This window comes from Ixodes scapularis, unplaced genomic scaffold (genome assembly GCF_016920785.2).
Source record: "Ixodes scapularis isolate PalLabHiFi unplaced genomic scaffold, ASM1692078v2 PGA_scaffold1__304_contigs__length_218370807, whole genome shotgun sequence".
Classification (NCBI taxonomy): domain Eukaryota; kingdom Metazoa; phylum Arthropoda; class Arachnida; order Ixodida; family Ixodidae; genus Ixodes; species Ixodes scapularis.
The window spans coordinates 20882394-20896848 of record NW_024609846.1 but is presented as its reverse complement, the minus strand read 5'-3'; the positions used below and the strand labels follow the sequence as shown (position 1 = coordinate 20896848).

General features: G+C 48.3%; 2 protein-coding genes across 2 annotated transcripts in view; both read left to right on the top strand.

The window, feature by feature from the left end:
• LOC115328055 (enteropeptidase-like) overlaps nucleotides 1-7695 on the top strand; it is a 35442-nt gene extending 27747 nt beyond the window's left edge. Inside the window, exon 6 of the mRNA XM_029989133.2 lies at nucleotides 7281-7695. Coding sequence (XP_029844993.2) covers nucleotides 7281-7544 — 264 coding nt within the window. The 3' untranslated portion in view covers nucleotides 7545-7695. The remainder of the gene's footprint in view (nucleotides 1-7280) is intronic.
• Nucleotides 7696-11319: 3624 nt separating this feature from the next.
• On the top strand, nucleotides 11320-12941 carry LOC115328050. The gene is made up of 2 exons (XM_029989130.2): nucleotides 11320-12529; nucleotides 12852-12941. Exon 1 carries the CDS (start codon nucleotides 11320-11322, stop codon nucleotides 12025-12027), a length of 708 nt encoding a protein of 235 aa, XP_029844990.2. The 3' UTR covers nucleotides 12028-12529; nucleotides 12852-12941.
• The last annotated feature ends 1514 nt before the right edge of the window (nucleotides 12942-14455 follow it).

Below are 14455 nucleotides of genomic sequence, written 5' to 3'. Positions count from 1 at the left end.
TGCTGTAGAGCTAAACTCCATCTCAGCAACCTTCCACTTTTCGATGACATCTGCTGAAGCCAAGTTAAAGGGCAGTGATCTGTTTGAAATACAAATCTAGTTCCATCTAAATAACAACTAAGTTTTTGAGCTGCCCATACTAAACACGCGCATTCCTTCTCGGAGGCACTGTAGGCCTCCTCACGACAAGTCAGTTTTCGGCTGGCGTATAAAATTGGGTGCTCATTGCCGTTCTCATCCTTTTGGCACAGCACCACGCCAATACCTCGGTTGCTGGCGTCGCATTGAACAATGATGTGCTTTGTGTAATCAGGGGCTCTTAACACTGGTTTAGTTGTCAGTGATTCTTTAAGGCCACTAAATGACTGCTCCATTTGATCCGTCCAAACAATCACTTTTGGTTCTGTCTTTCGGAGTGCATCCGTGAGCGGACTCGCCATTTGTGAGTAATTTTTGATAAATCTTTGATAGTATCCTGTTAACCCCAGGAACGTTCTTATATCCGACTGTGTCTTGGGTCGAGGAAATTCCTTCACGGCCAACATCTTAATTTCTGTGGGCCGGCGAAGTCCCTGACCGACAATGTGTCCCGAGTAGGTCACTTCCGCCATCCCGAACTGACATTTTTTTGCCTTAATGGTAAGACCGGCATTGCGAATGCGCTCCAAGACAGTATGCAAGTGGACCAAATGTTCTTCCCAAGATTCCGAGAAAATGGCTATATCATCTAAGTAAGGCAAAGCAAACTCTTCCGTGCCCCTTAAAACCACATCCATTAACCTTGAAAAACCAAACGGTGCGTTTTTCAGTCCGAAACTCAGCATGAGGGGACGAAATGTCCCGATCGGAGAAATAAATGCCGCATATCTACTGGCACGCTCCGTCATCGGAACCTGCCAATAGCCTCTCACTAAGTGTATAGTCGAAATGTACTTGGCTGAACTGACCCGCTCAATTCGGTCTTCGATATTTGGGATCGGATAAGTTTGATCTCTTGTTATGAGGTTGAATCAACGGTAATCAACGCATGGTCTGGGATCTTTCCCCGGTGCCTCTACTAAGATCATAGGTGGCATATAATCACTTTCGCAGGGCTCAATGACTCCCAAATCTAGCATTGTCTGGATCTCAGATCTGAGGATCTCTTTCTGACGCGGTGACACTCTGTATGGCCTTGAACGAACCGGCACATCCGATGTTAGTTCTATATCATGAGTGACGAGTGTAGTGTGTCCCGGCCGGTTTATAAATAAATCCTGAAATTCTCCTAAGACGTTTCTTAGATCTGCAACTTGGCTCCCGTCTAGTTCTGACAGTTTTACAGAGACCCGAATTACTTCCTCTGTAGTAAGTGCTTGAGAGGGCACTTCAAGCTTCGGAATTTCTTGTAAGTGTATTTCCTCCACTTCCCCAAGAGAGAAGTTGACCGTACTCTCCCTCATGATATAGGGTTTCAGCAAATTGCAAAGATAGATATTAGTTTTCTTTCCTTGTCTTGAAATTACATAATTTGTGTCCAACAGTTTCTGCTTAACTGTTGCAGGTCCTTCCCAGTGAACTTCTAACTTGTTTTTCCTAGATGTTTTTAGGACCATCACCTTCTGTCCAACCAGGAATTCCCGATGCCTGGTGTGGCAGTCATAATATTTCTTAGCAGATATTTGCGCTGTCTTCATGTTTTCTGCCGCGATGTCCTGCATCTGATGTAGCTTATTAAAAAGGCGGAACACGTACTCAACTACTATGATGTCCTGCTCTGAACCCTCCCATACTTCTTTGATCATTCTTAATGGCGATCTCAACGTTCTCCCGTAAACTAGTTCCGCGGGACTGAACCCTGTCGCTTCATGTGGCACTGTTCTTAAAGCGAACATTGTTCCAGGCAAACAGCTATCCCAGTCTTCAGCATGCTCGAGACAAGCAGCGCGTAGCATTCGCTTGAACACAGAATGCCACTTCTCTACACTGTTTGTCTGTGGGTGGTACACTGAGCTGTGAATGACCTTAATGCCTAGCTTTTCTAGAAAGGTCGTCGTTAACGCGCTCACGAACACACTACCTTGATCTGTCTGAAGCTCCTTTGGAAATCCTACCCGAGCAAAAACGGACAGCAAAGCATCCACAACTGCCGCTGAGGAAACCTCCCTCAGTGGAACAGCCTCTGGAAACTTTGTTGCTGGGCAAAGCATTGTTAGAACATATTTAAACCCTCTTTTTGTGGGGGGTAATGGCCCCACAATATCGACGACAAGCCTTCGAAATGGTTCTGTGATTATCGAAACCAGTTTCAAATGAGCCTTTCACCTCTCATTTGGCTTGCCGACTCTTTGGCAAATATCACAAGATCTTACAAAGTTTTCAGCATCTTTAAAACAATTTGGCCAGTAGTAGTCCTGGAGAAGCCTTTTTTTGTCTTAGTGATACCTAAATGTCCTGTCCAAGTGTTGCCATGACATAGAGCCAATAAGTCTGCACGGAACTTATGAGGCAGTACGACTTGTTCCAATGTGACCCCGCCACGATCACTGTACCGTCGATACAAAATCCCATTCTTTTTTTAAGAAGGCTATCTTCTTTCGAGCGATTTCCAGGGAAACAGCGTCCCGGCAATGGCTCAGCGAGTCGTCTGTTTCCTGCTCTCGAATTAGCTCTGCGCGGTTTATGGTCAATAGAACTTCCAGACTATCAGCCTTGGACGTTAAGACTCCCTCTTTTCGATTAGCTTCTAATAAAACTTGTCCGTCTCTTTGCGGGGAGACTCGATCACCTTCTATTTCGCTCACTTCGTCGCCATTAGTCTCTACCGGCTCAGTTCTATTGATTTATTTATTCGAGCCATTACTACAAACGCTAGGCATTGCCGTTGTGTCTTCCCTGTCTGTTTTACCGTAAGTTAAGTGACGCGAAAGCTTACGAGCTTGCGCTCTTGTCAGAGCTTGAACGACACCTTCACCAAATACTATAACTTGATCCGCTAGAAGTTTCGCTGATTTGTTGGAGAACAGGTACGGATATTGTTCTGGCAGATTTCGTGAGACAGCTGCCTCTGTGGTCAGCTCGCCAAACGCCCCTTGAATTTTAACCTTGGCCATAGGCAGACATACATTTTGCTCTTCGACGACTTGCTTTATCCAAGCGCACTCACCGGTGTAATCTCCCTGGTTCACGAATGACGGGTGCACTACGTCCATGGTAGCAGCACTGTCCCTCAGTACCTTACATTCCCTGCCATTCACCTTTAGATCGTACAAGTAAGGTCTGAGCAACTCCAGGTTTTCGTCTGTGTCAACGACGTATGAGAATGCAACCTTCTCTTTTCTGCACATTGATGCAATGTGACCTGGTTTTTGGCAATTGAAACAAATTATTTCCTTGCGTTTTTCGAAGGCTCTCTTTTCTTTATCTTTTACGTTATCTCCGTCACCACGTACATCCTTCTCTTTTCTTGAGGTTGAACTTTGGTCGCCTTGTCGATCTTTTTCAAAGGCGGATTTACGATATCCATAATTTGGAACTTCGTTGTCTTTTCGACCAGTTGCAAATCTGTGCTCGCGACTGAGTTCTCAGCGCGTCGCGCGTCACAAACTCTTCCGCTAACTCTGCCGCTTTCCTAACCGAGGTCAGTTTCTCGCGGTCCAATAACCAGTTCCGAACGAATGGTGGAATACTTCGCAGAAACTGCTCTAGACAGAACTGCTCAATCACCTTATCGTGATCCCCGAACACCCCTTCGCTTTTTAGCCATTCTTCTAAATTCGCTCTTAAAGAGTACTCAAACTCCGTGAAAGCCTCTCCGGGCTTCTTTGTGGCATTTCTAAATTTTAAACGAAACGCCTCGGCAGACAACCGGTACTTGCGGAGCAAACAAATCTTAACCACATCATAATTAGCAGCTTCACTGGTACTGAGGCGAGCCATTACTTCCGCCGCCTCCCCTGGAAGTAATGTCAATAGTCTCTGCGGCCACGTGTTGCGATGAAACGACATTCTCTCGCACGTTCTCTCAAAATTAACTAAATATAGCCCAATGTCATCTTCTACCTTAAATGGTTGCATATATTTGCTCATCTTAAAGGATTCCCTTCCTTCACCATAGCCAGTAACGTTAAAGCCAGCCGCTCCGCGCTCTAGTTCTAGCCTTCTGAGAGCCAGTTCCTCTCGTTTAAGATCAGCCTGCCTTTCCTGCTCGGCGGCCTCACGAGCCGCCTGCCGTTCGTTTTGTCTTCGTTGTTCTTGCTTGGCAGCCTCTCGAGCCGCTTCCTTCTCTTTTTTCTCCACAATGCTATTCCAGACATCCTGGATTTCATGGTTAGGGGTCGTTTTCGCTATCTCCGTGATTAGATCAGCTTTTCTGACTGCTTTGGGAATATCAATTTCTAGTGCTCTGCTCAACTCCAATAGCTCTTCCTTTCTTAGTTTCAGCAGATCCATGACAGTGTGAGGATAATTTACCGGACTCAAAGTTACTACACGATTTCTAACTACACGGAATTCGTGCTTGAAAAAATTTGACTTTTCTGGTTAATCCGTTTACCATATAACACGACCACTTTCTTTTCCCAGAAACCTTTTACAATATTGAGCGCAAACTTTGCTCAAAGGAATCGTATAGGAAAAGAAATAAGTTCCGCAATAATCAGGCTGCTGAATCAAGGTACCCTCCTTTACAACAATCCTGAGCTTCTCTTACAAAGGACTCGCAAAAGTCCAGGGCGCCACAATAACCTAGATAAGCCCGTCGGACATAGCGCTGTGAATGCTCATGAAACCTGAGTGGTAGTAGGATTTTAAAACTAACATTAATTCGCACACAAAGAGACGTTGACGCCCAAAATAATCAATCCTCCGCTCACCCCGCTGACCGATCTACCGCCTCCGCCCCAGCCCACCTTGATCTCCACGGCGATCTAGAGTCCAGCCTGGGCCAAGCACCTCCACTGCCTGTGACGCTTGTGTCCGTGGAACTGACTCTTCGGCTGAACACGCCAGGACCAGTCGCGTGGCAAGCCGCGCTAGCAGCCTCTGGGTTGCTGCTCAGCCTCGATATCCCCAGCAGGAGCTCGAAGTCCTATATCTGGCCGGAAAAGTGCCGCCGAGAAGATCCCACCGCAGCCACCAGTTGTTAGGTTCCGGAGGGAGGGACGAGAACGCAGGAACGTCAAGCCAGGGTAGGGTTTTAGATGATATAATTAAAAAGATGAGAAGATGAATGGTAGCTCTGGGCTCAACCAGACCGAGTGTTCCTCTGGTCGCGCGCCGCGCCTGGTCCCGCGCTCCCCTTTTTATATACGGTCCGTTGATGTACGTCACGGCTTGCGCCGCCTTCGCTCCGGTTGATTGGTAGAGAGGGAGGTGGTAGCGACAGCAATTTGGGTGCAGCCAGTTGTTCAGGATGGCGCGAGTCTCTCGATGGTAGTTTATGAAGAAGCAGTCTCGCGCCGTGGCATGCTTGCGGATGGTAAGTGCCCGGGTCCTGTGGTCTGCACTGCAGGTCAGTGATTCCACTACTTAACAGTGCTCAGTTTACAGGTTCCACAGAGCCAAGTCAGTGGATTTACCGCTTTTTCGGCTTTTTATGTGACTCCCGAGCACTTCCCATTTTGATGCAGGCTGTTGCATTTTGTGCATTTTAACACTTGACTATCATCCGTCACTTCTTTCGTACATGCTGAGCAACCATTTTCTTCGATGTGAGAAGTGGCTCAGTACGGGAGAGCGCAGTCCAGCGAAGTGTGCGGTGCGAGAAAAGGAAAAAGAAAAGCACCCACCTGAGGAGCAGAAAGAAAATGTTACGTTCCGCTCAGTCACACCGCCGGACTGCGCTGGTTCCCAGTGCCCAGTTCACTGATTGCTTTTATGGGCTATATCCCGCGATGTCTGGTAGGCGTTGCGGGTTATCAGCCTCTTGTCTACATGGTCGTGCGGTGTGTCGTATGGCTGTAGTGATGTTGCAGCCATAGTCAATCTCCTGGCCCGCTTTCTTTGTTTTCCTGAGCAGCAGAAAGATAAACACGGCTCCTATACTTATCATAGACCCTCTCCGATATTGCTGTGAGTTTACAGATCCACAAGGCACATGCTCCCGACAATTAAATTCTTTATCAAGTCGTGTCACAGCAGCGATTGGACAGAAACCACAACCCAAATATCTGCTAAGGTTTTGAGGGTAACCGGTCCCATGTTCAAGTGATTATGCTGTGCTCCGTTCTATTTGATGAACTCTTTTCAACAAACTTCGCCCATAGGTGGGCTTCGCGCGTTACTTTTGACAACATCAACCAGTTCTGAGAAGGAAAGATTAAAAGAAATAGTTCAAGATTACACCGCGATAATCATACTTCTGCATCTGTAGAATTCTTTGTGAGTTCGGCTGCGCTTCATTTGGGAAATATGTTTTTGTGAAATGCTCAACATTTTAACTTACTATTGCTTTGTGACTACAATAATCAGCGCTCACTTTCATTGTGTCACTAAGAGAAACTTGTAGTTATTCACTGAAAGCACGCTCTAAGGGAAGAGTTAGCATCAAGGATTAGTCGTAGCTTTTTTTCGCTCGCACTTGTCCTAAAACGAAGTATCATAATTTCTTGTTATGTCCAAAAGTGCGCATTGCTATCGATCTAGATGGTAACATTCTTGTACGTTTAGTTAGATTCTACACTGTTCTGCACGACTAATATACGAATAAAACTACGAGCTCTTTTTCTTGAACTATGTAGAACAGCTCCCAATTAGAAATACCAGAAACATGCTTACCTGAAAAAAAATCTTACTTCCTCTTGTTTATGTTTTATTGCTATCAGAGGAAATATTTGGAGACCCAACATTTATGCAGCTCAGTGTGCATCAATATCATGAAGGTTGAGTTGCAGTGCTCGGTCTACGAATATCAAGGCTGGTCAATATATTGAAAGTTTACGTGGATAACGACGGATATGTACTGCTCTACAATTGAAAAATTGAGAGATATAACCTTGTTCGAACTTTGTGGTAAACAAGAAAATTTCTCAAATAGATGCTTTCAATTTACAAGCAACACCTTGATGTCGGCTGTTTTGTTCGTTTTGGGTATTTTAGTCTCATACAGCTGCACGTTGGAGTCATTACGGGCATGCGCTATTACCTGGAAACCTGCCAAACGCTGTAACATTAGCAGTATTTTACTGCTAGTAAATCACGCTGAGAAACGTGTTATGTTTCATAAACACATATTTTCGAATCTTTCTGTTTAGTATAAGAAATCAAATTGAGTCTAATAATTTCGTATGCTTTATTTTCAGGGAGACAGCGGAGGACCTTTGATGTACGAAGATAACGGTCGGTGGACTCTTATTGGTGTGACTTCTGATGTGCCAAATAACTGCTTTAACCCGGAGAGACCTTCGCTCTTTGTGAAGGTCTCGCACTTCGTGGACTCGCTTATTTCGAAATTTATGCAACTTGGAAGTCACAGTGACAAAAATGCCACGTGTGCTACGGAGGATGCCCGTAAAAATTGTGTAACGAGGTTCTTTCAGTTCTACAACGTGTCTTTAGAACCATAAGCCGTCCTGAAGGCGTCTACCTTCTATACGTTTTACAACACGTGTGTAGAACCATAGGAGATCCTGAAGGCATCTACCTTCTCTAAGTTCTAGGACATGTGTTTAGAACCACAAGAAATCCTGAGTTAATAAAACTCTAAGAAAAAATGTTTACGGCTGTGTACAGTTTTATTTGCCTGCATTTATGATCTCACTTGCTTCGTGCAAATGTGCGGGATTGCTCTCTATGAAAACTGGTACTGAAAATACTGCGAGTGAGCAGGAAAGCTGGTGGAAGTGGCCTCTATTGTCACCATTTCTGCAACTGTAAACTGGCTGTCAACTGGATTCCCTTCGTCTGGCGCAGTCATCGGTTAAATTCATGCTGGAAACTGTCATTCCTCCTGCTATACTCGTGCTCAAAATGAAAGAAATAACCTTTTTTTTTTGTTTTTAGCAAGATTCTTTTATTCGTAGTTTCGAGATGACATCTCTGGTCACTAAAGTTATATTTCCTTTCCCAGCAGGGTTATTCCGAAAGCACCTTGGAAATACAATTCGCCAATTGATTAAAGTAAAATGTTGAGCAACACTTACATTCAAAATCATAATTCGCGGGCTGCAGCACTTCACGGAGCGATCGATGAAATTTGTTTATTGGCAGTAAACGTCACGTAACATTATGTTGTCAGGTCGGTCTTTCACGTGATACCATAATGTCAAATGTCTTCGCGTCAAGCGACGTGGTCACGAGACGCGGTAACGTCACGTGATCTTACGTCGCTTGACGTGGACGTATGACCTGACATCACTCAACGCCGTCACGTTTCGCGAAGTCTTGGTTTTACGCAATACCCTAACATTATGTGACCTGATAGAAGTAACAAAGAACGTGCAGGTCAGCTGGTGAACTTCATCTTCAAATCCTCGCGCAGAGGAACAAAAAGAGGATGACGAACAAAGTGGACTCAATCACAGCTGTGATGCTTATTCCCGCTTCCTTGTCCTCATGTGCGTACACCAACCGACCCTCTGTCGCAGGAATTCAGATACCACCCGACGCAAGCCTTTCCTGTTCAGAACCTTGAACGGCATTGAACTTGGCGACCGAAAAGCTTAATCTGACCCCAACTCCACGGTCATTCCTTCGATCCCGGCGCAAACAGATAAGTCAAGCGACATCGGGCACTGCTTCGCCCGTTACTGGTTAGTGACCAGATACTAACGTGAAAATTTGACCTTGACCTCTCGCGCAACATTAAAGGAACCAATTTTTCTGACATGTTTTGCCATCATGTATGCACGAACAATCAATCAGAGGACGGATAAGCAATTTTCTGTGGGTATGAGATCTCGTTACAAAGCTTTTCCGTGCCTTTAATCTTATACTTAGTGCTCTCAAACTGCGATTTGTGTAGTTCGAAACAGCCGCTAAACTGGAGTTTTAATATGCCTTCGGAGCTAGGGATCGCTGGCAGATCAAGAGAAAAGGCTGAATTTGAGTTTCTTGAACTCCGGTGTGCAGCATACAATCTACGCGAGGCGCCGATAGGCTACCTTTTGTTCGCTCAGGCAATGAGCGTCTTCTGGCCTCCCAAAGGAAACTACCCAGGTACCACAAGAGGTGGGGCGCACGTGGGGCCCACGTGGGCAATAGGGGCTCGGGCAGCCACTACGAAACCCACGTTGGTCCCACGTCGGCGCAGCGTGGGCATACCCAGCTTGGGCTGCACACAGGCCCTTGCGTTGCCTAGGAGCCAATGCGAGAAGTGATTTATGAGAACTTGTTTTAGGTAGTACAAGCTTTAGTGTTTCAAACTGTCACAAATGTAGAAGCGTGCCTGCTCAGCTGTGGGACGGGATAAAGAAGAAACCTCAAAGGAACCAAAACTTCCTAACACCATCGAAGCAGAGGTCTAAGCTAGGGCAAAAAGAGCGTCAACCTAGAAACGACCGTATCGCACTTCGAAAAAAAAGGGGAAAAAAAGTCAGGACGACAGGTGTATTTACGTCACTAACGAGAGATAAGAGACGCGAACTTTGCAGGTACTGGCAAGTGTCTGAAACTTTCGATTGCCTTGCGGCATTGAACCTAGCCGATGTCGGACGTCGAAACGTGTTTTTTCTTTGTTCAGCGCTACACAGAAATAAAAACAAAACTCAGCGAAGATGCCAGAAGTAGCGCAAGGCCTTATCAGGTGTCCTGTGCAACCCAAGATGAGGGCGTCACAGTTTGCTCCATACAAAAGCACACGAGGCCTAAGCAATACCCTCCAGGGTCTCATCTCGGCTGCGCGAGAGTATGCTCAGTTGCGGCTGCCCTACAATACCGCTGTTAATCCCACTTTGGCTATGCGGGGGCAGAGTTATCGCAGATAAAGGCTTGAGGGGGGCAAAGTGTGGACATCGGCAAATAGGGCTGCCGATGTAAAACCCCCGTGGGATCCACCTCTGCTCTAAGGGGGCCAAAATGTGATGATGTGGGATCCACGGCGGCTAAGCGTGAGCATGCCCGAGTGAGAATGCCGATATTTGGAGCCGGCAGGCTTGCAGGCATGCACCTAACGACACTGTTGGTTATGCAGGTTCTTAACCTTATCGGATCGGCGTTCTTGCTCGGCGTGGCTGGCGAGCGGGCAGTGTTCCCGCTATCGCCAGAACCATTTTCGACAACCGCAGTCGGATGACACGTGCCGACAAACAACAAGAGCGGACTGCCAGTCGTCACCGACTTTAACCATCGTTTTGATAAAGCCCTCGCCGACAACGGTCCACCAGTCTGCTTCAAGCATCGGCGGCCACGTGACATCAACCGAGCCTACTTAAGCGCGCAGCACTTCGGCTTCGCGGGATTTGGAGTCGGCACGCTTGCAGACATGCACCTAACGACACTGTCGGTTATGCAGGTTCTTCACCTTATCGGATCGGCGTTCTTGCTCGGCGTGGCTGGCAAGCGGGCAGTGTTCCCGCTATCGCCAGAACCATTTTCGACAACCGCAGTCGGATGACACGTACCGACATACAACAAAAGCGGACTGCCAGTCATCACCAACTTCAACCATCGTTTTGATAAAGCCCTCGCCGACAACGGTCCACCAGTCTGCTTCAAGCATCGACGGCCACGTGACACCAACCGAGCCTACTTAAGCGCGCAGCACTTCGGTTTCGTGGGATTTGGAGCCGGCACGCTTGTAGACATGCACCTAACGACACTCTTGGTTATGCAGGTGTAGTGATCTGTGATAAGTGATTTTGCCACCAGATGGCGCAACGTGTGTTCTGTTTAGTATGCTTTGATGGTGAGTTAATCGGGTTGTCTTATCTTGTTGTTATGTGTGTTTATGCATCTATGATGTCACTTGACATATGTTAATAAAAGAGCCGCCGTCCGTCAGCGACGTCAGAGAACTACGGGACACCCAGCAGGCAACATGTCTTTGTCTCATTCTTCGTAAGCCCCGAACGCGCGGGGCCGCGGCTTCCTACCCGGCCACATCATGTGAGTGCTGTTAGCGTCCTCTCCTTTCGTACCACCGTGTAGAGGAGATTACTACAAATTTTGGCGACGAGGTCGTTAACCGTAGTTCTCTCCGCGTCTCGGTGCACTGGCCGTGAGAGCCGACGCGATTTTTTTTTTCTTCTTCGATCCATTTCGTTTCACTTGGAACACGTTTCATGGCTAGTCAGAATGGGCCCTGACAGCTGCTTCCCTTCAGCATGCGTCTCGTGACAACGTAAGATGTGAGTTTGCACTGTTTTTGCATCGTTTCCTACAACCTTCTACAACATATATATAATGGATAATGGAACACAGCCTCCTGTAGCTGCCGGCACGTCAGTGCTCGCGCCGGTTCCATCACCGCCCGACTTCTTGCCAGTTCCGGGCAAGCCCGAGCGTGCATGGCCCGCGTGGAAACATGCTTTCTTGATGTTCCTTGAGGCGTCCGGCTTGGACAGTGTTGCGCCTAGTCGAAAAAAGGCGATCTTGTTTTCCATGCTTGGGGCTGAGGGCCAGAGAATTGTTGACGCTTTTCAGCTCGATGAGACTCCCGCTTCCGAGGAAGACGATGTTTTTGAAGTCTTTTTGAGTGCTATCGCGAAGCACTTTGAGTTTTCTGGGTGTATCGCGCTGGAACGCCAAAAGCTTCGCGCTCGCGTCCAACGCCCGGGAGAAACCGTCTCGGAGTACTTGACCGCTCTGCGACGCCAAGGGTCTTTTTGTTCTTATGGAGACGCTTTGGAAGAGAGGCTGGCTGAGGTCTTTTTGGAGGGGTTGGACTCTAAGCGGGTCCAAGACCGCATCCTTCGAGAGTGTGTGGGGACGGGGGTGCCCACTTTAACCCGTGTCGTTCAGCTCGCGCTGCAGTACGAGCAACTTGCACGCACCACAGAAAGCTTCCACCTGCGAGCTCCCAGTGCTAGCGGTGCGGCGCCGGCAGCCGTTGAGCGCGTCTTTGCGCACGTGCCCATTGGAACGCCGGACGTCCAAGATGGAGGTCCATAGCCGGCTCCTTCCCGAAGTCGGTGGCAAGATGGCCGGTCCGGCGTCACTTCCAGTCACGTGCCCCGGACTTTACAACACCACCCACCCCAGCGTCTGCGCTACCCTCCTCCTTCAAGGCACGGAGATGAAGGAGTCGGTGTTCCCTGCAACTTCTGTGGTCGACGCGGCCACAACCGCAACGAGTGTCCAGCGTCTGGTGTGGCATGTTTTTTTGTGTGGAAAGACGGGCCACTTTGCGGTGGTTGGTCGGAGTCGCCGCCCACCGTCGGCGGCCTTCGTCAGTGACCCGCGGCGAACGTCGTTCCCGAGCCGTGGCCAGGGCTCCGGCCGTTACTTCGCTGCCCGACCGTTTTCACGGAATGTGCCGTCAGGAGGTAACGATCCTGTGAACATTGTTGGGCCATCCCTGGTGCCGGAGATGCTGCCGAGCGTCCCCGTTGAGTCGGCCGAGCAAGCAGCAATAGGTGTTTATCGTCGGGATGCCTTCATGGCCGACATCAAGGTAAATACAACCCCTCTTCGTCTCCTTGTCAACACTGGCTCTTTTGTGTCCATTCTGAATGAACGAGAGTTTAATGAAGTACAACGGAGTTCCGACATTCCACTATGTCCGCCCTCGAAAACTCTTGTTCACTACATGCAAGACACTATCCCTGTGCTTGGATGCTTCACCGCTCAAGTTGTTTTTAAGGATCGTTATGCACCGTTGGAGTTTTTTGTCACCCGGACTGGACGATCGCTACTTGGCGTCGACGCCGTCCGAGCGTTGCGCATGAGATTATCAGGAGATGAAAATGATTATGTTTGTTCGCATGTTGATGCAGCTCAGGGAGGAGGAGTTCCACGGCAGTATGTGAAGTCGGCGGTCCCCCTGCAGCGACGGCCGTTCACCATCACGTCCTGCCAAAACCGCCAAGCGGCCGGATCCAGAGATGCAAGGTCCCGGTCATCTTCTTTTGTACCTTCGGGTGCCAACGTGTCTACATCGTCATCGGTCTCGGAAGAGACCACTCCGAAAGTTCCCGCGGACTTTGACCACGATTCGTCGACAGCCGCGATTCCGCGACGCCATCCTGAGAGCCATGGGCTCCATCAACCACATCTTCCTGAAAACAACAGTCCTGAGAATACAAGCCATGAAATCACAGCACAACTGCTACACCATGAAAATACAAATGCATCTCAAGTTTCAAGTCCTTTCCTTCCAGATCAGTCCAAGTTGCCCAAAGGCTTCGAAGAATTTGAACATCTCTTTAGTCCAGGTTTGGGTTTGGTCAAGAATTCCACCCATACTATCAAGCAGCGTTGCAACGTGCCACCGGTACAGTCCAAGCTGCGCCGTCTTCCGGTGACCCTGAGGGATGCTGTCTCGGAAGAGATTTTCAGACTGGAGAGAGAAGGTGTGATCGAGAGAGTGGATGCCTCCGAGTGGGTTTCACCTATCGTCGTCGTTCGGCGGACTGACGGACGTATCCGGATGTGTGTTGACCTCCGTGCGCCAAATCAAGCGGTAGTCATCGATTCTTTCCCGCTACCCCACATCGATGAACTACTGGGTTCCTTGCGTGGTGCCAGTTGCTTCTCCAAGCTGGACCTGGCGTCCGCTTACCACCAAGTTCGTCTCGACCCGGTGAGTCGTGATCTCACTGCTTTTATCACGCATGAGGGACTGTTCAGATTCAAGCGCGTTTGTTTCGGGTTGGCTTCGGCACCTGCAGCGTTTCAAAACATCATGTCAAAAATCCTGAAGGATTGCAAAGGAGTCCAGTTTTACCTTGATGATATAATAGTCTACGGTGCTACGCAGGCAGAACACGACGAGAATCTGCGTCAGGTCCTCTCTTGTATCTCCCGAGCCGGGATGAAGCTAAATCGTAAAGGTGTTTTTCGAGTTACAGAACTTTCGTTTCTGGGACACCATCTTTCCGCGGAAGGACTAGGACCCCTTTCCGCTAAGGTAGATGCAGTCCTGAATGTTGAAACCCCTACCGAACCAGCAAAGCTGAAAGCATTTCTGGGACTTGTTGAATATTACAGTAAATTTATCCCTCATTGCTCAACTGTCGTAGAGCCCATGCGTCGTCTTCTCCGTAAAGGAGTTCGCTTTCACTGGTCCCCGGAAGCCGAGGCCAGTTTCCAAAATGTAAAGGCTTCCATAAAAGTGCTCCCATTTTGTCGATGTTTGATCCAACACTTCCTACCGTTTTGGCTACGGATGCATCTAACTATGGTCTTGGGGCTGTGTTACAACAACGGTACGGAAGTCAACTGCGTCCTGTCGCTTTCGCTTCGCGCTCGTTGACTGATGCCGAGCGGAGGTATTCAACAGGTGAAAAGGAGGCGCTGGCCTGTTTGTGGGCCTGTGAGAGGTGGCATGTGTATCTGTGGGGTCGGTCCTTTGTGATACGACCAGACCACCAAGCTCTAG

What these genes read in the sequence shown, in the direction of transcription:
- LOC115328050 (XM_029989130.2), top strand. Translation starts at nt 11,320, where the DNA reads ATGGATAATGGAACACAGCCTCCTGTAGCTGCCGGCACGTCAGTGCTC.